Genomic DNA, 25000 nt, shown 5'->3' with positions numbered 1-25000 from the left:
AATTCATTTAGAGTCTTGAGAGAGAGAGAGAGAGAGAGAGAGAGAGAGAGAGAGAGAGAGAGAGGTAAATGCATATGAAGTCTTGAGAGAGAGAGAGAGAGAAAGAGCTAAGGTAAATGCATTTAAAGTCTTGAGAGAGAAGAGAAATTAAATTCATTTAGAGTCTTGAGAGAGAGAGAGAGAGAGAGAGAGAGAGAGAGGTAAATGAGAGAGAGAGAGAGAGAGAGAGAGAGAGGGAGGGAGAGAGAGAACCTAAATGTATATGTATCTGGAGTCTTCAGAGAGAGAGTGAGAGAAAGGAACTAAAAATAAATGCATTTCGAGTCTTGAGAGAGAGAGAGAGAGAGAGAGAGAGAGAGAGAATGTAAAACAAAAATATCTTACACATTTGCTTCATCGAAGAAAATCATCGAAATTATTACCAGTATGTCTCTCAAGCATTTACAATTATAAATTTCTTAATTCAAGCATAAATTACGAAACCTTAAAAACTTACGAGTTGACGCAAGCAATGAAATAACTACAAGTAACCCACAACTCACTCCGCGCCGTCGTTTAACGAACCCCATTAAAATGTAGTAGCTGAATTCGTTGTTTGTCTATTGAGCGAATTCCGAGCCGTTTTCTTCTTCTTCTTTGTAGATCCGGTGGGAAGACTGGTAAGTCCTCTTTGCGAGTCTTGGCTCTTAATTGAAGTTCCTGTAGGGGCGTTAGTGCCGTCAGTACATCACTTAAGGTTCTTTGCAGCGTGCCTTCGGCCCCTAGCTGCAACCCATTTTGTTCCTTTTACTGTACCTCCTTTCATATTCTCTTCCATCTTATTCTCTACCCTCTCCTAACAATTGATTCATAGCGCAACTGCGAGGTTTTCCTCCTGTTACACCTTTCGAACCTTCTCACTGTCAGTTTCCGTGTCAGCGCTGAATGACCTCATAGGTCCTATATAGTGCTTGGCCTGTGGCCTAAATTCTATATTCAATTCGACTTAATTGAAGTGACTTCTCTCTTCTTTTCAAGTCTTTTGGGGAACCCGAAGCTTCTTTTCTTGTACCTTTAGGGAAGTGAGTTATTTAAGGAAGATGCTTAATTATTTTTGGATTATTTAGTTGTTTGTGAAAGTCAAAATATGCGTAAATTAAGCCCGAAGTTAAAAGGAAAGTTTTTTACAGATTAGCGTTCGCATGTGAAAAGGAGAGGTACAGGATAACACAGAATAATAAATGAATGAATGGGTAAATAAATAGAAAAATATGTAGATAGATAGATAGATATATAAATAAGTTGATAGATAGATAGACAGATAAATAAATAAACTGATAGATAAATAAATAAATAAATTGATAGATAGATAGGTAGACAGATAAATGAATAAATTGATAGATAAATAAATAAATAAATTGATAGAGAGATAAATAGATAGATAGATAGATAGACAGATAGGTAGATAGATAAATAAATTGATAGATAGATAGATAGATAGATAAATAGATAAACTGACAAATAGCTAGATAAATAGATAGATAGATAGATAGATAAAGATAAATTGATAGATAGATAGATGGATAGATAAATGAATTGATACATAGATTGATTGATACATAGATAAATACAGTAAATTTACTAATAGAGAGATAGGCCTATATGGATAATGAACACACATAAAGAAACAAAAAACAGATAAATAAACATTCTTCACTTTCCGGCCCTGTGATATTCGTCAGATCTGTAATATTCCACTTTCTGCTCAGAGCAGTTCGACTGAGGGGTTACGCAATCAGCATCCATGAAGAGAAGTTCTCTATGCACAGCAGGACTGGTTTGTGTGTTTCTTAGTTTGTTAGAAGTTCTTGTTTGAGCGAATTTGTTATCTTTGTTTGTTTCTTTGTCATTCTGGTTCCCATTCTGAAACGATGGTATTATTAGAAGTTCCTGTTTGAGCGAATTTGTTAGTTTTTATTTTTTTTTGTCATTTTGGTCCCCATTCTGAAAAGATGCTATTATGTAGATGAAAATTACTTTGGTAAGTAAGTTTAAAGTCTTATTAATATATATATATATATATATATATATATATATATATATATATATATATACATTTATATATAATATATATATATATATAAATATATATATATATAGTATATATATATATATATATATATATATATATATATATATATATATATATATATATATATATATATATATATATATATATATATATATATAACAGCACAAGTAAACAGGCCATAATTGTCAACGTAAGCTAGCCTTATGCCAGCACGGTCTCTTGCTTTTATGAGCAACCATCACGAATAAGTTTCCCTTGAAAGAAAAAAAAGTGAAATCACAAAAATCCACATTTTCTGAACTTTCCTCCTCATCCTCCAAAGCATGAAATCCACCACAGTATCCTACTTAGAGAGATATCCTTTCCCCAATCCTTAATATTCCTCCTCATCCTCCAAAGCATAACATCCACCTCAGTATCCTACTTGAGAGATATCCTTTCCCCAATCCTTAATATTCCTCCTCATCCTCCAAAGCATAACATCCACCACAGTATCCTACTAAGAGAGATTTCATTTCCCACAATCCTGAGATATTCCTCCTCATCCTCCCAAAGCAAAACATCCACCACAGTATCCTACTTGGAGAGATATCTTTTCCCCAATCCTGAATATTCCTCCTCATCCTCCAAAGCATAACATCTACCACAGTATCCTACTTGGAGAGATATCCTTTCCCCAATCCTAAATATTCCTCCTGACCCTCCAAAGCCTAACATCCACCACAGTGTCCTACTGTAGAGAGATATTATCCTTTCCCCCCAATCCTAAATATTCCTCATCATCCTCCAAAGCATAACATCCACCACAGTGTCCTACTGTAAAGAGATATTATCCTTTCCCCCCCCAAATCCTACGACATCAAACCAGAATCCTTCATATCTCCGCTATTAAGTTACTGCAGGAGGGACGTGAGGCCAGACCAGCAGCTGATTTTTATTTTGTTTTTAAAGCGAGTTATGTAACGCAACGCTTACATGATTTGCTGGTCAGAATAACTGAAGATTGTGGTGGAGATGCCGCGTTTTTGCTTTGATGTTACACTGGTTATAAAGGAGGATCTTGTTAAAGTACACACACACACACACACACACATTATATATATATATATATATATATATATATATATATATATATATATATATATATATATATATATATATATATATTATATATAAATATATATGTAATGTATATATGCATGTATATATATGTATATATACATACTTTACATATATATATGTACACATACAATGTATATTTATATTATATATATACACATTATACAATATATATATAAAAAATGTGTGTTTGTGCATCTATTTTACGTCTACAAGAGTTTTGAACTTTCGAACTTTGAACTGTATTTGACGACTCAAACCTCTGATAAAATATAACATTATCTCCATAACTCTAAAGTACGATGATTCAATAACTCCCAAAGGAAAAGATAGTCTTTTATCACATCACAACCAAATTTGGACAGTTTTGGTGCCAGGTAACCAAGAAGTAACTGTAGTATATTATCCAATAATTAAATTGAAAAGTTACTGCTCTTTCCTTCGTGCATTTCTTGAGAGATTTGTTCATATGCTCTGTTTAAATGACACAGTAGGTGAATGGCGCAGTTGGACGTGATGCTAATGAGCCTCTGTGTACGTGATTTTCGTTCAAGAATCAGTTAAAAGTATGAAGGGGACAGTTATCTTTGTCATGTCGTTGGTTTGGAACCATCCCTTGTCCGGGGGAAAGTGGCTTATTGTTGGAAACAAACGACTATTCAATACATTTTTTTAGTTTTCTGTAAAAGAGAATTATTTTGCCGGCTTTGTCTGTCCGTCGCGTCGGCACTTTATTCTGTCCGCACTTTTTCTGTCCGCCCTCAGATCTTAAAAACTACTGAGGCTAGAGGGCTGCCAAATTGGTATGTTGATCATCCACCCTCCAATCATCAAAGGATACCTGCAGCCTCTCTAGTCTCAGTAATGGATTTGATTTGAGGTTAAGGTTAGCCATAATCGTGGTTCTGGCAACGATATAGAATAGGCCACCCACCGGGCCGTGTTTAAATTTTCTCAAGCCGCGACTCATACAGCATTATACCGAGACCAGCGAAAGATATATCAATTTTCGATGGCCTTGATTAAACGCCGTAGCGGGTGTATAGAAAACTCGATTGAGCCGAAGAAACTTCGGCGCATTTTTTACTTGTTGTGTTTGTATTTAGGATACTTGAAGGTGTGAGCATTAAAAAAAGTAATTATTCAATAAAAGTGTGACATATGTACATACAGAGATATAATAATTTTATGTTTATGTTTAACTTGTATTATAGAATATTCCTTATTATTCAGAAACCATGACATAGAAGAATAAATGAATGGAATTAAGTTGTCCAATAAAACTGAAGTTAGAGAGAATGTAATATATTACTTATAAACCATAGATTTGTATTTAAAGCACCATAATATTTTTCTGCCATGAGCATCTATAAATCCTTTTCAAAACTGCTACATTCAACCTAATGAAAAGGTATTATTTTATAAAGCTCTAAGTATTTTAATCATGTGCTAAAGTCATTTATTTATCAATTTATTTATTTTTCAATTATCTATTTATCTATCTGTCTGTCTGTTTATTTATAATATATCTATTCATTTATTTGTGTTTATTTATTTGTGTGTATTTGCCTCTCCTTTATTAAAAGGAGATAAGAGGCCTGATATGGACTTCTGGACTCTTCCTGCCCAACAGAGACTTTGTTATGAGTCACTTGAATATTGATGTCCTTTCAAACCAACAGAGACTTTTAATACTTGTCATTTAAGTTGTGGCCTTTTAGGAAGTGTTTAGCATTTTAAAGGAGTAAATAGCCAGATGTGGACTTCTGGACTCTGTCCAACCAACAGAGGGCTTTTTTTTTTTAAAGTAAGTCAATTTAATCACTTGCTTTCAAAACAACAGAAACTTTCATTTGAAGTCACTTAAATTTTGACATCCCTTAGACTTTAATGTTCTTTGCTGCGTCCCTTCGGCCCCCTGCTGCAACTCCTTTTATTCCAATTACCGTACCTCTGTTCATAATCTCTTTCTTCCATCTTACTGTCCACCCTCTCTTAACAATTGATTCATAGTGCAGCTGCGAAATTTTCCTCCTGTTCCACCTTTCAAACCTTTTTTGCTGTGAGTTTCCGTTTCAGCGCTGAATGACCTATTAGACCCCAGCGCTTAGCCTAGACTGCTATTCTATTCTTTTAGCATTGACGTAGTTTTGGTTTCATCCAGGTATGGGACACTGCCGGTCAGGAGAGGTTCCGGTCCATGGCGCCGATGTACTACCGTGGCGCCAACGCGGCTCTGCTCGTCTTCGACCTCTCGAACGAAACCACCTTCGAAGACATCAAGGGATGGGTTGAAGGTACGTACGAGTCGCGACAGATACGGAGAGAGATAAGGAGAGATAAGTAAAAAGGTGTATATAAAAAATAGTGTTGCGTCAACAGAGATACTACTGTCTTTGTGAACCTTTGGTTCTCCAGTCACGTGATTATATTTGTCGGTCACGGAGTAGATTGGAATATATATATATGGGCCAAAGGACAAGCTCTGGGACGTGTGAGACTCATTGAAATGGAAATTGAGAGCAAAATTGTTTTAAAGGTACAACAAGAGGAAAACCCCACGGTTGCACAGTGAAACAATTGTTAGGAGACGGTAGAAAGTAAGATGGAAGAAAGAGAATACGAACGGAGGTGCAGTAAAAGGAACGAAAGGGGTTGCAGCTAGGGGCGGAGGGACACCGCAAACAACCTTAAATAATACCTACATTGCACCACGTGAGGTGCACTGACTGTACTACTAACCTCCCAACGGGGATTTTCAGTCACGTGGTCTCTGGTGCTTAGTACTAACGTCTTTTTCAATTATTGCGGTGGTGGTCCGCAACCTGGAGTATTGACTAGACCAATGTTGCTTAACGTGATCGATCATAGGTTGATGATTCAAAGAGCAGAAATGACTGAAAAAGGTTGGCTGTTACGTCCGATAATAAAAGGATCGAGTTAAAGAACATGAGGTGTAGGTTAAAAGAATTTGGGCGCACCCATTTGGTATTAAATGACTGCCTAGTGACTTTAGTCTAGAATAGCTCAGATTACTAAATAGTGTGGGATGTTGATTACACATAAATGTAGTCATTTAAGTATTTTCTAATCACAGATATTAATTCTGTCAGCATAGACTCATCTATATCATTTATCTTTGTCCCAGAACGAATGGCGGACCTTATCTTTTAATCTGAAGTTATCAGGAAGTACATTCGTTTGTTATCTCTTATCTGTAGCGCCAGTTCGCTCTTTTGACCAGATAAGAGATTTTGCGTTACAGAGCGAAAACTTGATAAAGGTACACCTGTGAGAGTGTTTGTGTGTGTGTTCGTACGGTTATATATATTTTAAGGTTTTTTGTACTTAGATGTGACCTTGGGTTTATGTGGGGAAAACGTAACTCAATAGGCCTAAGATGACGGTGGGTATCACCCAGATAAGATCTTCTGTACCCCTTTTTTAAGGGATTGAATTCCATCTAAAGCTTATAATAATAATAATAATAATAATAATAATAATAATAATAATAATAATCCCCGTAAGGGGGGAGTGACGTCAGTGACCTCATGCGGTGCAGTGTAGGTAAGCTACTTCAAGGTTCTTTGCAGCGTGCCTTCGGCCCCTAGCTGCAACCCCTTTCGTTCCTTTTACTGCACCTCCTTTCATATTCTCTTTCTTCCATCTTACTGTCCAGCCTCTCCTAACAAAGTGCAGTTGCGAGGTTTTCCTCCTGTTTTCAAACCTTTTACTGTCAGTTTCCGTTTCAGCGCTGAATGACCCCATAGATCCCAGTGCTTGGCCTTTGGCCTAAAATCTGTATTCAGTAACAATAATAATAATAATAATGGGGCTTCAGTTCACGAGTTATAGTCTTATTTTTTCTTTGTTTCTGTATATTTTTGTATTTGATGATAACTGCATAGGCCTATAGCCTGATGCTGTGTTGCTGGTATACATTAGGCCGTACAGAGTGCATAGTCATGATAATTCTGTAGACAGTTGTAGTATTTGTTTTCGTAGTTTTTTCATCATATTGAAATAAGTAATATACCTGAGCATTTAGGTTAGTAAACTTTAAAATTTTAAATACGCATTTTTGCCAGTTTGTTTAAGTGTAAAGTTGAATTTTAATGAATGAAACATTTTGTATTTTTGGTCTGTGTATGTATACTCGTAACTACATTACTCTAGCACCCTATATAAGTTTTTATTTATTTACTGATGGAACTAAGCAGTCGATTATGTTAATATACATATCTGATACTTTTCCCGAAATACGTTATATCCTGCAATTTTATGCCTGTTCACTTATTTTCTTTGATCATTGTATTTCGTTACATTTCCAAGCAGGAATAAGCTGCATATTTCAAATGTTGTCGAGTGCATTATCACTGTTAGCGGTTTACATTGTGTTTTACCTGTTTTTTGTGGTCTTTTATTTGGTTTCATTTTTGTAAGTACAGTACACACACACACACACACACACACACACATGTATGTACATATAAATTATGAACGTTTACCTACTATATTTGAATATTTTTTCATATCAGTACATTTATTTATAAGTTTTCTACATATTTGTATCTATGCTAGTACACCATCTTGCATTTTCCATTGACGTAAATTCCCCTACCTTCACACAGCATTCTATATCATAGATTTTAATTCCCCAACAGAACTAAGCTGCCGCGTGGGTGACGGCCTCCTGCTGATGCTGGTGGGAAACAAGAAAGACCTGCAAGAACACCGGAAGGTGGACAAAACAGCCGCGCAGCAGTATGCGAGCTCCATAGGGGCTACCTACATAGAGACCTCTGCTCTGGACAACACAGGTTAGAGAGAGAGATGGGTAAACGCCCTCTGCGTTGACTATTGTTCGCCCGGTTCCACGAGCTTTGGTTTATATATTTGCTATTCTGTCACCCACGCTGAATGTAGAAAGGTCTATTCCCTTCCTTTATGCACAAGATCCTTGTGGATGTTGTGCAACTGGAGACTCTAAAAGTTCTGACGAAGCTGCAATGCATTACTGCCCTAGAGCAATTCACCTTGTATTTTGATAATTTGTATATAAATTTTTATATATTTATTTATTGATTTATTAATTTATCTTTTTTTCCTAATAACTGACCTCTTGTTTTGGATTTCCTTTTATCTTCTGTAACTTCTTTCAAATGAACACCATATTCTTTGGAAGCTTGAGTGTCTAGTCACTGGCCCATGTAGGCTTGTTCCAGATGAATTGGGGTTTATCTTCTCAAAATATAATACTGTAATAATGATGGCAAGCCCCCTCCCCATCATTTTTTTCAGACCTAGGCTAGAGAAAGGACTTTTGTTCACAAGAAAGGAAGAGAGAGATAAGAAATAGGAAAGGAGATAAGACATTGACGATTATATAGCAAGAGAGGTTGCTCATTAGTCATGAAGAAAGGCGGAAATTGTTATGTATAAATCAACACAGGATATGAATTCTTGAGCACAGAAAGTTATTCACGACAGAAGTTTACGCTGTGAAGAAAATGCAATAATGTTCATTATGTTCTTTACTTTCCTTGACATGACTTTTTCTTTTTGATCATTTCAGGTGTCGAGGATGTATTTAGCATCCTGGCTGAGGATATGGTCAAGTTGGCTGAAAGTGATGAGAATTCAACCCTTAGATTATACTCCGCTAATGTAAGTTTGACGGGCAGGAGAGTGGCTGAATTCTAATGTCATTCGTCTGATTGTTGATAGATGTTAGACACAAGTAAAAGATGTGTTTGAAATGCCATATTTCCTTACATGTTTAATTGGAGGATAAATTACTCAGTAAATGTTCTTTTGCCAAGTACTGATAACCATAGTTGTTGCAATGCCAGTCCATGAAAATCATTCAGTCATCGTAGTTTTTAAGTTTCTTATAATCACATAATTCACCAAAATGGTATGGAAAAATGCACATATATGTATAAAAAATATATATGCAATGAGAGCTTTTGAGAATTTGCTCAATTTTCCTTATCAGTCTGATTGATAAGGAGAATTGAGAGTGTTCTCGGAAGTTCTCGTTGTATACAGTACAGTATACAGTATGTATGTATATATATATATATATATATATATATATATATATATATATATATATATATATATATATTTAAATATATATTTACATTTTCTTAAACCAATGTGATTTTTTCAACAAATCTTTGTAATCTTTACTGTGTTTGTCGAGGCATAGTATTCAAGTACACGTACACATACACACACACACACACACACACACACACACACACATATATATATATATATATATATATATATATATATATATATATATATATATACTTTAGATGTTTCACTTAGAAGGTTTTTGTGTTGCAACTGAATTTGATTCCATGGGTCTCATAATTAATATCTTCTCAGACAGTGCCAAATCTCTTATAGTACTATAATCTTCTGAATAAGCTGAGAAGCCACGTTTGGTAACCCCACTAGTTAATGACCTGGAGAAGTAATCACTCAGTCAATGTTGTTATGCCAAGTGCTCATGCAATGCCAGTCCAGGGAAATCAATCAGTCATCATAATCTTTGCAGCCATTGTCCAGATATACAAGATTCTTGTAACTGACCCGATTTCCATTGCAGGGCAAAGGTCAGTGGGACACAAGTAAAGTGAGTTTAAACGAGTCTCAGACCCCTCAAGCAAGGTCCTCGTCGTTCTGCTGCTCTTGAAAGCAGCAACTTGTCGCTTCGGTTGCTTCCGTGCGTCTCAGGATGCTGCCGTTTCGTGTCGCAGTATGCTGTACGTCACTGCTGCGTTCTGTATTGCAGCTGCTGTGCACCGCAGACCAAAGATTTATATAAAGTGCCTTAACAGATGTAAATCAGATTTATTTCCATAGTCTAATATACATGAAAGTGATTAATGTCACGGTGGTGACCTCCTTTAGCAGTTGATAGGATGATTTAATTAATAATAACTATTTCGTCTTACTTTGTATATGCCATTGTGATGTAGATAAAGAGCTGAATGAGCAAAGGTGCTGAATATCGGGTCAACTGACCAATATACTGTGTATTGCTTTTAAATTTCATGTACATGTTTGCTGCTTCATTCTGTTAGATTTTTCTTAACATGACAGGTAATGATTTTCACATACAGTAAATGATTTACTGGTGTTTGTGTGGACCATTGCATATCTAGTCTTTTGTTGAAATGCTTTTTTTGTTCATGGAAGTCACTGGCTTTCAGAATGCTCTTCAGCCAAGTGAAATGATCACATGTGAAAGCCAAAACCTCAAAAGCATTTGATATTAAATATTTTAATCATATTAAGTGTCATATCTTTATTGTCCTTGAATATTAGGTTCACTGAACTTGGTGGTAATAAAGTGTGCAAGTGATGTTTAAGTAATTTAACAACTTTTTTATTGTTTTCTGTCGTCAGGCTACTTGCAGATAAAACTAAAGCCTCTTTTATTTGTAAGGTATGAATAACAGATTTTTATTATTTGATGGGCTTCTTCCACTGGGTTTGTATTCTTATTCCCTATGTATAGTATTTTAAATAACTTTCTTGTATGGTTTATAAGGAAAGATATGAAATGATCGAATTTGGAAAATGGTTTTGTGAGGTCTTTGAAACTTAATTACAGGATTCTTGTCATTTTAGTTAGGCAATCCAACACTACTAATGTTGAAGCAGTGCCCAGTTATTGAATTTACAGTATTGCATTAATGGATAATGCTTTCCAGTTGGATTTCTTGAAGCGTGACCTATTTTAACTATTTCAGATGTAATTGTCTGTAGATATTTAGGCAAAAATGATAAAGTCACAATGGTTATCACCTCACTTAAGTTCAGAGAGATAAATGTTTCCTATCCCATCCCACTTTTTTTTTTTTTTATAAACATACATGTATAGAACTTTTTATACACAAAATTTATGCACATATTTAGATGGTCAGTCACGTCATACTTTTCTGGTTTAAGAAGCACACTGAGGATCAGTTACGTCTACCATTTTGAATTAAGATATGTAACTTAATCTACATACTGTATAGTTTACAAATTATCACTTGTTCACTGTTTTCTAATACATTAATACTATAACAGTATACTCTTTATCTTTGAAATTTAAAGTTTCACTTTTGTAACGCATGTCATTTGAAATCCATGTCATCTGGTATTTTGTATTTATACCCAAAAACACATTTTGCATACCTACTGTATCTGCAATTTGGTATCAAGACTGATCTTGAGCTATGGAGTGCCAAGAATGAAATCCATGTACGAAAAATTAATTTATTTTAAAAACATATAAATATTTCACAACAATACATAAATATCACGCATACTTGCACCCCATTCACAAGGGTAAGCAAAACATGTTGAACGAGTAACTAGAAAACCTGAGGGAGTGGTTTCTTTGAGCATAAAGTTAATTGATAAGGGAAGACATACAATGTACTTGAGGAAGGCACAAATGAAATGATTTGTGCTACATTTTTCATCTCATCTTCACGGTAAAATGCTGTACTTTGTATGTTGTGGTGAGAAACACTTTAAAATACATTTTCCAAATACAAGTCTTAACACATCAGCAGGCTTAAATCCTTCTGAATGAAAGTGAAAGACTTGTGGGGACTTCTCAGTATCTTATAACATAAAATCACAGTGGACAGAGTTGAATTAAATCACTCTGGCTAGATAATGTCTCAAGACCTAGCAAAGGCAGGTATTTTTCAGGAAAACTATTTGGTAACAAGGTTTAATTCCACCAGAACAGTGGGGAGGTTTGTGTTATTTCATTCCTAATGATATGTTCATCTCTCAGTACTGGCATCCGGGATATGACCCAGGGTTTTGCAGATCCTTGTTTTACTAAACACTCATTAATCCTTCAGTAAGGGATAAGTGAGGCAAGATAGATCTATCTGAAGAATAGCATAACTGCTTGGCATTCTTTTCCAAGAGGAAATAAAATTAATATCTTAAACATCTTATTTGGTAATTTTCAACCTCTTGGCCTCATAGAAGATTCTCAGAAGGAACTCTCCTGTCATCTCAGGCTCAAAGGTTGATGGGACGATGACATAGGCTCCAGGGGGGAAGCGGAAGCGTTCTGTGACTTCTCGGGTGTTCAAGAAGAACTTGACTTTGGCTACACTCATGTTGTACATGAAGAATTCCTTGTCGAGGCGCTCACCGATTTGTTTATCATCCGGTTTCTGTAAAAAGAAACATTACTGGTTAGATGCATATGCATCGTACATCCCATAATTATGTGGTGTATTGTTTATAATATTAACATTTTCAGTAACTGTTGGTATAATAATCTGTGTTGATTTAATTTTTGCTTTTTATGTGTTGAGGCATTGCGGGTGCTAGATACATAAATCAGCTAATGTTTTGTCCTAATAGGAGGTCCTTAGGTTATGTGAAAAATGTATATCAGTACCTAGTATATGAGACCTATTAGTTATTTGAAGTACGTTTTTGTATACCTACATCAGGTTCCATGACTTTTGTAGTACTTACGTCAAAATACCTACTATAGGTCCGTATTATAAAACCAACTACATAACTGCCAAATTGTTGTAATACTTGTCAAAATTAAGTATCTAAATAGTCTGAATAATTTTGTTTTGTTGTAAAGAACAATCATTTTGTACTGCCCAGTGTCTACCTTTCAGATGAAGCGTATTTCAAGCACTTGCAATCTGAAAGTTGGTTATGTACTGTACCTGTGCCTTTTTTTTTTTGTGTTGTCAGGTCATACTGTAGTTTCTGGTTTGAACTCAACAGAGACTGGTGGGTGGGGTTTTGGTTAAGATTCCAAGATACCCTTTTGGTTATCTGGATGAATACCTTGAGTTTTTGAGCTATATATATACAGAGGCCAGTCAAGCACAAAATCTTGCACACACTTCTCTCTATCTCTCTGTTTTTGTAACCTCTGCAACCCCTGTAACCTTTCGTAACCTCACTGAATTCCTATTAAGTTACCATGTACTGTACTAAGATTACAAAGGGCTTGAAACACACACACACACACACACACACACACACACACACATTCTGTCAGCTTCTTGGGCCTCCTTTTGACTCTCAGTCACTCAGACTAGAATACTAAGGCCTACTGCAAGTGCCTTAGCACTGGCTATTGAGATGAAGTTGCTTGCCCGTGCCTACGAGAGAACCTTGCAAACTGAACAGTGAAGCAAGGGGTAAAACTAATCCACTTGCCTTGTACACAGTGAAACCAATAGGATTGTAATCTGCTCCGTATCGCTTGAGCTGACGGACGTTCTTCTGCATGATGGAGATGACGATGGTGCAAAGGTCATCGTCGTCATCTTCGTCAGGATCCTCCAGCACAACCGTGTATTGGGGGTTTGTTATAAAAGTATCTGGAGAAACAAAATAGGTGAGAATTAGAACGATCACTCAGGGCTTTTATGTTGCAGTTTTTTTTTGTTTTTACAGACCTGAATGTGATATTCATTTATAAATTAATTTAGTTAGATACTAGGATATATTTGAGTGATAGATATTACAATGAAGTTAATTTTCTTTAAACAAAATCGGTCAAAATTACAGATTTTTGCGTGAAAGAAGGCACATACAACAATTATTTCATATGGTCCACATTATAATACAGTATTTATTAATAAATTAAGTCGGCACCTCTTAGTACATTTTGAGTACTCCGTAATAACAAAGAAATTCATTTCCATAAACAACAGCAGGAGAAGATTGTTATCATCAGGTGAGGTCACTAGCCCCAAAAATTTTCATAAATTTGCTATAATACGACCTGCCCTTGAATATTTTCTAGTTATTTTAAACTATACAGCAGCTCCACAAATATTACTGCCCTAAAATAACATTTATTTTACACTTAACATTCAATTTAAGAGATTTAATTCAATTTAAGAGACTTAAAAAAATCTGTGACCTTTAAAATGGTTGCATAGGAACAAATAAACAATGTGGTAGCTGATAGATACAGAAGTCCGCTAAGCAGCGGTCCGTTACGTTGAGATATGACATAAATTAAGCAGGGTCGCTAATGCTATTCGATAGGAATACTACAGAGTTTAGGCCAAAGGCCAAGCACTGGGACCTATGAAGTCATTCAGCGCTAGAAAGGGAACCGAGAGTAGGTAGGTTTGAAAGGTGTAACAGGAGGAAAACCTCGCAGTTGCACTATGAAATCATTGCTAGGATACAGTGGATAACAAGATGGAAGAGAGAGAATATGAAAGGAGGTCCAGTAAATAGAATGAAAGAAGTTGCAGCTAGGGGCTGAAGGGACACTGCAAAGAACCTTTAGTAATGCCTACAGTGCTCCCCTTGAGGTGCACTGACAGCACTAACCCCTCTAGGGGGCTAATGCTGTTGTGCCTTCCTTACCAATGAAATTCCTGCAGCCACCTGCGGAGTGGTGGGACACCCACGCCCCTTCGTACATAACCATCTGCCACCTCTTCAGGATATTCTCGGCTGTGTTGGATTCTTCGTCCTCGTCTCCCAAGTCAAACACCTCGGGAGTCACGTCACAGATTTCCACGGTGGTGAAATTCCTGATGAAATCCTGTAGAAGAATTGGTTTTTCCATTTATATTTTTTAACTGAAACGCAAAGCAGTTCTTGCAAATCAGCTCTTTGAATAATAATAATAATAATAATAATAATAATAATAATAATAATAATAATAATAATAATAACAACAACATTGGCAATCCAACAACCAAAAACCCCAATAAGATTGTTGTAGAATAGATTTTCAGATTTCCTGCATTTCAGCTGAAACGCAAATGGCTCCCTGACATGTTGACCATTTTCGACCCAAATTCTAACAATAATTTGTATATATTTATGGCTGAAATGCAGATGACTCCTACAGTTCTAGTATCTTTGCATATCCATCGTAAAAGCTTTGCATAATATGAGCAATGATATGATGGATTTCAGAGAGGCTGTTCAGCTATGTGTATCCTTCTCTTATGGAGGATGGGACTCTAAGAATTGGAATGGAATGTGAAATTTAGGCCAAATGCCAGTCGCTAGGACCTGTCATTCAGCACTGAAAGGGAAATTGAAAGTAAAAAGGTTTCAAGGGTGTAGAGAGAGGAAAACCTTACAGCTACACTATGAAGCAATTGTTAGGAGAGTGTGGAAAGAAAAATGGAATTAAGAGAAATGGACGGACGTACGGCAAAAAGAATAAAATGGGATGCAGCTAGCGGCCTAAGGGACTCTGCAAAGAACCTGAAGTAATGCTTACATTGCACTGCATAAGGTACACTGACGGCACTAACCGCCTATGTGGCCAGAAACTTTTAACAATTGGAAGGTAATATTTCACTCGACTTTACCTAAGAGGAACCACTCGACAGAAACACCTCAGCCTTACCAGGAAACTCATCCAGAACTCCCCATCATCATCGAAGGTGAGGCCCAACCTTTCTCTGTCCTCGGGGGCGATTGTTCCCCATTCCGGGGATTTGTCGCTCCAGGAACCCGTCCACTCGGCCTCGTTCCCCCAGGGGTTGTGGAGGCGGACCAACTCTGCCTTGCCCTGTTTGCGACAAAGATCGATTTTAGTTTTCATTTACCAGTTCTGTAACTTTTCAAGAAGGTGGGGAGACAATTCAATATCCTTTAGGACTTTCGTGTGGGATATGCCTTAGTTTACTGGTGCAGTGTACAGTATTGTCAAAATTTGCTCTCACTATGAAATGTAAGTAAATACAATAATGTTATTATTATACTTTCATTTGGTTTTAATTATATTTATTATACAGCACATGGTTATAATTGTACTATACCTATACTACAGAACACTTCAAAAATAAAATACTATCTTTTATTATGGTTTCTAAAGTGATTTAGATAACTAGTTATTTTTGTTTTTGCGAATAATATAAAAATGCTGACGATTAAAAGAAGTTATTCTGGTATTTCTAGATTTACTTCAAGGTTAGTATCTTTTACACCGAAAGAAAAAGAATAAAAAATCCCCTACAAGTCTTTCCAGTCGTTTCGAAGCGTACTTACATCCGGGAACGCCAAGTTAATGTTGAAATTTGTAATGTTGGCGAGGGTGGGACCCAGCGCAGGGACACTCCTGGGAGCCTTTTCGGCCCCCGTGGGGCTAATCATACCCATGAGGGGCTTTAAGAAGCTCCCAAAGGCGTTCTGGAGATCTCCGCCGTCGACAGGGCCGTTGCTGCAAGGGGCCTGCGGACAAAGAGGTTATTGTCTTTCAGGGGAAAAGCAACGAAAACACAAAACAACTTCAAGCAAGGAAGAACAACAGTTTTCCTAAGGAACAATGGGGGCTACCGGTCGTTGTTTTTGTTAGGTTAAACCTGGCCTTACCCCAGCACGGGCTCTTGCTCTTATCAGCGAGATGCCACAGGACTGACTGATTAATGAAGGTAACGAAAGCTAAGGCTATCAACAAGAGGTGGGAGAGAGGGAATAGTCAAGTAAGTGACAATAAAATGGTAAACAAACAAGAGCTGAAAACATTTTTGATAAAGAATGATTAGACCTTATTGTGTGAAAACAAAGGGAGTTTAAACGATACAGTCCCTGGATTAAGTAAAAATAACTCCCACTCAAGTTAATAACAAAATGTACAAACTTACACTACATGAATGTACGTCCTGCGTATGTACTGATTCCAATTTAGATACTAAAAAAATAAGCATGCAATATATTTCTGTAAGTTGCCTTCATAACATCTTTGGTGTTTAGGAACCAAAAAAACCGTTGGATCGTGTAGTTTTTAAACAAGGAAAATCAAATTAAAGCTAAAATGTAAGTAACTGGAAAGATGCGCAAGAAAAAAATTTTGATGAGTACAGCGAGTGTCGTATTGAGGAAAATGTTAAGTGTAGTTATAATCAATAATAATTGGAGGTATAAGGAGCTGAGCGCATGCGAGGTCGTGCAATAGTAGGAAAAAAAAACAAATATCCAACCAACAAAACCTTCCACTACAAAAATAAATAAAAGGCAGCAAATTTACACACAAGGTTAAGTAGCTGAAGAAAATGAGTAAAAATAAAAGCTATTCAAACAGCTTACCAATTTGGAAATAGTTAACTCATAGTGAAAACCCAAAACCAAAAACACAAACAACCTCAATGAAAATAAGGTGCCATAGAGTAGGCGACAGAATACCTTACCTTCGCTTTGGGAGCAGCGGATGCAATGTCGACACAAGTGACGCGAGTCACGGAGTAAGCGTGTCGTACTATAAGGCCGTTGGTCAGAACGGCTTCAGTTTGAATGTTGGGATTCTGAGGCTGAAAAATGACCGATGAACACATTTTAGAAGTTATCTTGTATACTGGTAAGAATGAGTTTACATGTTTTAGATATATTCTTCTTTACTGTAGTCCCGTTAAAGAATTTTAGGATCTTGCTGGTTTATTTTCAAGTCTTAGTCTGTGAAAGAATGCTAGAATTTTTCTTATCCTCAAAGTAAGTTCATGATTAATGACACATTCAAGAATTTCTCCCGTGGGTCAGCCATTAGAAATGTAGATGTCTGATTTGATAAGTTAGTTATAGCAATAGTTTATTGAACATTTCATCAAGGGAAAAACCTTGTAATTTTTAGGTAATAGCCAAAAACCTAACCTCATCAACTACTGTACAAAGCATAGGCTACCATTCTTTTTTCAATTCAGTCTAAAAAAAAATCCCTTAAAATATGGTACTTCATAACCACAACTCCCTTCGGGTATGAATTTTCTAATAGTTCATTGATAAACCCATTAAATAATAACCTTTATTGGATGGCAAAATGGAAAATATTAAAATAAATTAAGGCAGGTTACCTCAATGGCACAACCCATGAGAGCTCCGCGCCTGTAGGCCTTCCTCATGACGCTGAACAGATTATTGGGCGGATTCCTCAGGTCAATCATCTCGACCACGCCCCCCGTCAGATCAACCATGCTCTCGTTGATGTTGCCTCCTCTGAGGGCTTCGTAGCAGCCGTATAACCTGATGGGGTAAGAAGTTTGGTTGCATAAGGCGAGAGATATACATGTCGGGTTGTCGGACATAATTATGATGCATGCTTGTTGAATGCATACAAGTTTTATGTATATATATATATATATATATATATATATATATATATATATATATAATATAATGTTATAACCTGCATCGACCTGTAATTATGTGTGAGAGAGAGAGAGAGGTGGAGATACAAATAGATACAAAAATTACGGTCAAATTGAAGTCTGCATTAGCTAATATGTTTGCGACACGTAATAGTTGCATCTCACTTCGAAGTTTGATCCACGTAATTATATCTATAATTTGCAGGGAGCTAACACATTAAAAGCGACCCATTTCGTACTTTACGGCATAGCATTATAACCGTATCTCGTACTGTCGTATACACAGTTCGACTGTCCGAAGTTTCTTCAGTTCTATCATGGCTTCCTTGTGTGTGATCGTATACCCTACGTCGCTTTCTTGAGAGATTGACTGAATTTTATCAAAGTGATAAGCGGAGTCACAAAATCTTTCCCAGAACTTTTAATAATTCACCCTGCAGCTAAATTCCAATACGAGGGAACAGACAGAAGGTAAATAATACGTATGTAGGTTGAAAACATTGGCTATACTGGACGTCAAGAGTTGTTTGTTTACATACAAATTAGGCAATGGAAGCAGTCTTCAGAGGACATGAGACTTTTGACCATCCAAAAGTGAGGTAAGGATTTAGAGTAAACCACTGTTTGATGATGGGTTGAATGGAGGGTAAAACGTCTTCCGGTTAGGGCACCGTACCCTAGGCTGAGTTAGGTTAGGCTATCATTAACGTTAAGATGTAAGGGAGGTAAGGTGGTGAGTTATCGTGTTAGGTTAGGTTAGGTAAGGGTGTTGGGATTCTTATAACATTTATCCCATTTTGCGGTAAGTGGCATATGATTATGGAAAGAAAAACGAGGGACTTGTACCTACAACGAGGGACAAACAGACAAGCTACAATGTTAACAGTTGGAAAAATTTAGGTTTTAGGCAAGGAAAGAAGTGACTGCATTGAACAGTAATTTAAAAATATGCAGAAGCCAGATGTGTTGAACAGTAACAAGTAACTGACATTACCAAAAAATGCCGGTAAACCACTGGAAATAGTTTTTGGTCGACCAGTAATCAAATAAAAAACCAAGAGAACCAAGAGTTTTAGATGTATATTTGCGTTCTTTAACGACACCATTTTTAAAATACCCTCAACCGTTCCTCATTTGATCCAAACCGTGTCGCTTTTGTTGGTCAACTGCGGTATTCTTGAATTACTTGGTTTAAAAATGTGATACTTAATTTTTAATGGATACTAAATGCTAAAATAATATCCCACAAGAACTCAAGTCACAAAAATAATAATAAAAAACTATATAGGAATAATTGTAAAACAATCTGCAAAAAAGCTTTATCATTAGACACTAAAAGGGAGCTAGATTGTTGTATGCTTTCTCTGTACAGAAAAAAATGCCAACTAATTGTTACAAAAAAAAAAAAATCCGCTAATTGTGCTACAACAAAATAAATCTCTTGATGGATTTTGTTAGGAAGTAGCTTAATACTACCCCAAAATTATTAATATTATCAGTTAATGTCTTTAAACTTTGTAACAATGGAAACATATTTGACCAGTTTTTACGGGTCCTTCAAGCATAGGTTATAGCAAGTCGACGTTAAAAAAAAAGGGCATATACAAAAAATGGGGTACTTACTTGGCATATGCTTTCTCGAGAAGGGCACACCAGAACTCGTTCTTGGTCTTGGAGTGCATAAAGACGAGCTGGTCGTAGTATGTGGGCAGCATGTCGTCAATGATCACATCTTGCCATTTGCCATATTGCCAGAACCTGTATAGGAACCAATTCGTTTTAATAACAGCAGAATATGTTCATATCAAAATGTCGACGTCATGATAAATTTTTTTTCATTTACTGTAGTGCTTGGTGTTTGATGATTCGAAAATATATATTTTTTATATGTCCTTATAAATAGATTTCTAATAGATATTGAATTGCTCCATCGAAAAATAAGAGAAACAGCATCTATTTAGTTATTCAGCTCTGAGCAAAACAAAACAATTTGGCAAAGAATCGTCCGAAGGGATGCACGCACAGAATCTGGGCGAAAGAATTCGACGTAAATATTTAAGGAAAACGGAGGGGTCCCAAATAAAGCGGACGGTAACTGAAATCTTTTAAAAACGACTGTTTGCGTATTGACTTGCGTTGAAATGAACATTTGATTGCAATGTACATTTTCCTACTATAATTACTGGAGAGCGTACAAAAAAAAGTAGGAAAAATATTATGAGTTTATGTAACTAGTATAGCTAACGTGTATGTACAGTATGTATATATGTATGTATGCATACACACGCACGCTCGCACACATACACACACACAGCTTTTTATCATTCATTTCTGCATATAATGCGGTCGTTAGGCAATTCCTTTCCTAGTGTTGACCTGTTTGGGTGCTAAGTAGTTAAGTGATCTGGACGAACATTGTTTCTGTTGGTAATGGCCTAATTGTACATATTTTAATTTTTTTTTCTTCACTTTGCTTTTGTGAGAGCTTTCTTGCTCACTCGTTTTGAGCTCTGTATTACGTTGTCCCCCAAGACGTGTTAAAATACACGAAAGTACTTGGCACTCTGTTGCTTCATTTTGATCCTTCCAAGTGGTTTAGCTAATAAACAAAATCATTACGCTTACTTTTTGTGATTTCTTAATATATATATATATATATATATATATATATATATATATTTATTTATATATATATATATATATATATATATATATATATATATACTAATATATATATATATATACATATATATATATATATATATATATATATATATATGTATATACATATAATATATGTATATATATGTGTGTGCAATACACACACATATATATACATATATATATGTATAAATGTAGTATATATACATACATATGGAAATTTGAACTGTTTAGTATGATGGTCAGTATGCAGGGTTGACCAGCCCAATACACGCACCAGTGCACTTTAGCCAGCCTTTCATCCTACATTCTTTCTACTGGAACAAGCCATAATGATTTTTCATCATTAAACTTTTCTCACATTTTCACCCTCTTACAATTCCACATGTGCTGCTCAAACCGTTCATCTCAACAGCATCATATTTCCCCTGTCATTCGCATTCAGCACTCGCTTCCGTAAGGGAGAGTTGGCTCAACATTTTCTTGGCCCACCTACTTTTTGCTTCCAAAGTCATATTCAGAGAATGCTCACCTGAAGTGGAATATCCCTGCATAATAGTTGTTAAGACTCTGGTCCCTTGGAACCACCACGTGGAACAGCCGAGGGTTCAAGGTGAGATTTGAAATAGCGGCCAAAAGCCAACAGTCACCTAGGGAGAAGAAGAAGAAAAATAAGTTCACAACTGCTTGAGAAACTATTTCTCAGGGAGCACCTACCGATCAAGGATTAGTGAAGTATTTACTTGGATTGAAATAATTGAATCTTTACGGTGCACTGAAGCCGCACTGGCGTGGTCAGCTTAGAGCAAAATAAACTTCAAAGATTTAAGATCAAAGGTGGTTCTCCTAGATTCTAAGATAACGATAAAGGCCGAGATCCAAGCTTAGGAGACCAAGAGGTCTTAAAAAGTGAAATGTTCGCTTAACTGCTGGTCCCGTGCAGAAGTGTGCCATTATGAACCTGAAAATCAACAAAGAAAGACCCCTTATCCTTTTTCCTGGCTGCTTTTAAGACAAATAGCCCATGCTGGCATAAGGCCAGCTCTATTTAGCAACAACTTAGTGGTAAGGATTGATTGATTTATGACTAATAAAACTGGCATGACAACACTAGTGGTAAGGAAATGCTTACCCAGTTCACCTTGCTGAATGTCGAAACGACTGGCACCTTCCACAAAGAGATGCGCATCTTTGACTAATTCCTGATGGTAGAAGAAAAATATCAGGTGAAAATTACAGTTTGTTATCTGGTGCATTAAAGTGGAGGAGTTAAATAAAGAAACGATGAAGACTGAGATTAAAATCAATCGATAAATACGGTTTCTCTAGTAGACAAAGAAAACAGTGAACCATATATTTTAAAAATAACATCATTAAATTTCTTTAGTACAAATAAAAACAAATGAGCTAAATAATGAAAAATCAAATGAAAAATTGCATAAATAGAAACAGTTTAAGGTAAATAAACTAGAGATTGTTATAATGAAAACAAAGTAAAATACAAGACAACTGAAGTGAAAGACAAATGTTTTGACAGTTACGATATCTTTACCCGAACGAATTTGGGACGCGCTTGCAAGGAGCACCCTTTGAGCTAGCGGCTACTGCGTGAAGACGGCAGGAACAAGAACTCCACAAGAATGTTACAAATTATAAGAAGGAACTGGGTTAAGCTGTTGGAAATCTGGTCAGATTTGCTTGAATTCACTTCGCTCTTCGAGAACCTTGAGCACTTTGTACTCTTGTTTAGACCTCTTGCCCTTGTGTTTATTTTCACGGAGAATTTTTGGAATGCAGTCGGACGAGCCGTTACAGAGGCATATCACCACGATTACTACTACTACAATTACAGTTCAGTTGCCAACTGCAAATACATGTACTTCATGGCTCGTGACCTATTTCTTATCATCATATCACTGCTGTTCGTCTTCATAGTTTATCTCTAAATTATCGTACGTTTTCTTATGGCTTCCCTGAATTTATTTTGACATACTGCCGCTCACACCAGGTTAAAAGGTCCGTTCAAGATGTTTGATTATATATTTCTTTTTCATTTCTCGGGGCCGACAAGAGGTGGTTAAAATGACATGTAAATCAGTGCCTGGTTTTTCTTTTACTAAGTCTACCGATGTCACGAACACTATATTATTATTATTATTAGTATTATTATTATTATTATTATTATTATCAAATTGGATTTTACTAAAGTTGCAACCATGAGTTCAAAAATTACCCAACGCTTGAATGACAACGTATAGTCAGGTTTAACCTCCAACATCTAGGAAAGCAGAACAGACAATTGTTAAAAAAAAAAAAAATCATTAACTACCAAACAAAATCTTTGCAAACAACCCCCCTAAAAGAAAATAATCGCACAGGACACTCACATGGGGCCTCTTCCAGACGTAGGACCTCCTGGTGACGCCGTCGAAGTTGATGGAGTAGTCGTTAGGCGGGAACTCGGGGTCCTCGAAGAGTCTGTTGGCCTTCAGGCACTCGTCCCTCAGGGTGGTGAATCCCTTCTTCGCGGGGCGCGAACCAGGCTTCACCATGCGCTGAGTGCTGTACTGAAATGGGAAGATTGATTGACTGATTTATGGTTACCAAAGCTTGCGTCACGACATCGTGAGGTAAGTAGACTGGAAACCTTTTTGGATGTAGTTTGGGTAGGTCAAGGTAGTAAGGTTGAAATTGGTTAGGGTAATGTGTGAAATAGCCAGAAATGTCATTCTAAGGATTAAGGAAATTCTCTCAGGTTGAAAATGGCGAGGACAGTAGCGATGGATGTGTTCTTACTGATGGTTTTTAAAATATTTAGCAATATATATATATATATATATATATATATATATATATATACAGTATATATATAAATATAATATATTCTGCCGGATGTATATATATAATATATATATACTATATACTCTATATATATATGGTATGATACAGGAAACATACGTGCCGGGGTCTAAGCGATGTCAGGCAGGGCAGCCGATCGGACCACAGGTCTACCCAAAAGCCAAATCAAAAGTCCTTCAAATGAAGGCATCGTGCATTACCCCATACAAAAATGGGAATAAAAGCACGTTAAAAAAAAAGAAGAAGAAGAAAGAAGATTATATATATATATATATATATATATATATATATATATATATATATATATATATATACATACACACGAGTGTTTAAACTGAGTAACGAGCGCGGTAAATGAACGAGACAAACGGATGAATGGGAAAAGTAAACTGATCACGAGAGAAACGAAATACTTTAATTGAGCTGGATTGGATATAGAAATTAGGCCAAAGGCCAAACACTGAGACCTATGAGGTCATTCAGCGCTGAAACAGAATTTGACTATAAAAGGTATGAGAGGTCTGACAGGAGGAAAACTCCGCAGTTGCACTATAAATCAGTTGTTAGGAGAGGGTGGAAAGTAAGATGGAAGAAAGAGAATATGAAAGGAGGTACAGTAAAAGGAACGAAAGGGGTTGCAGCTAGGGGCCGAAGGGACGTTGCAAAGAACCTTAAGTAATGCCTACAGTACACCGCATGAGGTGCACTGACGGCACTACCACCTACGGGGGAAATACTGTAATGAGGAAAGTAGATAAACGAGTGGAATAATGAACGATGGGAATGAGTAAATGGAACGACGAATGAATTGTTAACGCAAAGAATGACGTAACCAAGAAAAGAAATGAAGAGGTGGCGTTGGGAAAGCTCATGAGGTGGTAGTATACTAGTAGTAGTAGTATTAGGGATTTGGCTTTGAAACGGCTCCGTTTTCACACTAGACGTGATATCTCGACGATGATTGTTAGATAGACTCGAACTTGTATTTGTTTGTTATATTTATTGGGCTTTATATTGAACTGTGCATAAAAACATCACGAAAATATTTTTAAGTAAAAATCAATATCAAACTTTTGTATAAAAAGTCTGTACATAAAACACATCAAATAGATACGTTTCTATGTACAGTTTTATATGAAAAGAGTTGGTTAATTTA

General features: G+C 36.3%; 2 protein-coding genes across 9 annotated transcripts in view; one reads left to right on the top strand and one right to left on the bottom strand.

Annotated features, from left to right (window-relative positions):
• Nucleotides 1-10499, top strand: part of RabX1 (RAS oncogene family member RabX1) — a 20840-nt gene extending 10341 nt beyond the window's left edge. For both annotated transcript variants that reach the window (XM_067103489.1, XM_067103488.1), the window contains exons 3-6: nt 5355-5487; nt 7855-8010; nt 8766-8857; nt 9813-10499. In XM_067103489.1, coding sequence (XP_066959590.1) covers nt 5355-5487; nt 7855-8010; nt 8766-8857; nt 9813-9899 — 468 coding nt within the window. In that variant the 3' untranslated portion in view covers nt 9900-10499. The remainder of the gene's footprint in view (nt 1-5354; nt 5488-7854; nt 8011-8765; nt 8858-9812) is intronic.
• Nucleotides 10500-11462: 963 nt separating this feature from the next.
• The window catches only part of LOC136838491 (calpain-A-like), a 39164-nt gene continuing 25626 nt past the window's right edge, over nt 11463-25000 (bottom strand). For 4 of the 7 annotated variants that reach the window (XM_067103481.1, XM_067103480.1, XM_067103482.1 and 1 more), the window contains 11 exons: nt 23373-23552; nt 22118-22187; nt 21518-21635; nt 19948-20082; nt 18031-18199; nt 17374-17493; nt 16235-16417; nt 15591-15755; nt 14588-14768; nt 13418-13581; nt 11463-12399 (listed from right to left, as the gene is read on the bottom strand). In XM_067103481.1, coding sequence (XP_066959582.1) covers nt 12172-12399; nt 13418-13581; nt 14588-14768; nt 15591-15755; nt 16235-16417; nt 17374-17493; nt 18031-18199; nt 19948-20082; nt 21518-21635; nt 22118-22187; nt 23373-23552 — 1713 coding nt within the window. In that variant the 3' untranslated portion in view covers nt 11463-12171. The remainder of the gene's footprint in view (nt 12400-13417; nt 13582-14587; nt 14769-15590; nt 15756-16234; nt 16418-17373; nt 17494-18030; nt 18200-19947; nt 20083-21517; nt 21636-22117; nt 22188-23372; nt 23553-25000) is intronic. The other 3 variants (XM_067103487.1, XM_067103485.1, XM_067103486.1) reach the window with 1 other exon arrangement.

Source organism: Macrobrachium rosenbergii, chromosome 5 (assembly GCF_040412425.1).
Source record: "Macrobrachium rosenbergii isolate ZJJX-2024 chromosome 5, ASM4041242v1, whole genome shotgun sequence".
Classification (NCBI taxonomy): Eukaryota; Metazoa; Arthropoda; class Malacostraca; order Decapoda; family Palaemonidae; genus Macrobrachium; species Macrobrachium rosenbergii.
The sequence above is the reverse complement of the archived record's forward strand: the minus strand, read 5'-3'. Positions and strand labels throughout refer to the sequence as shown.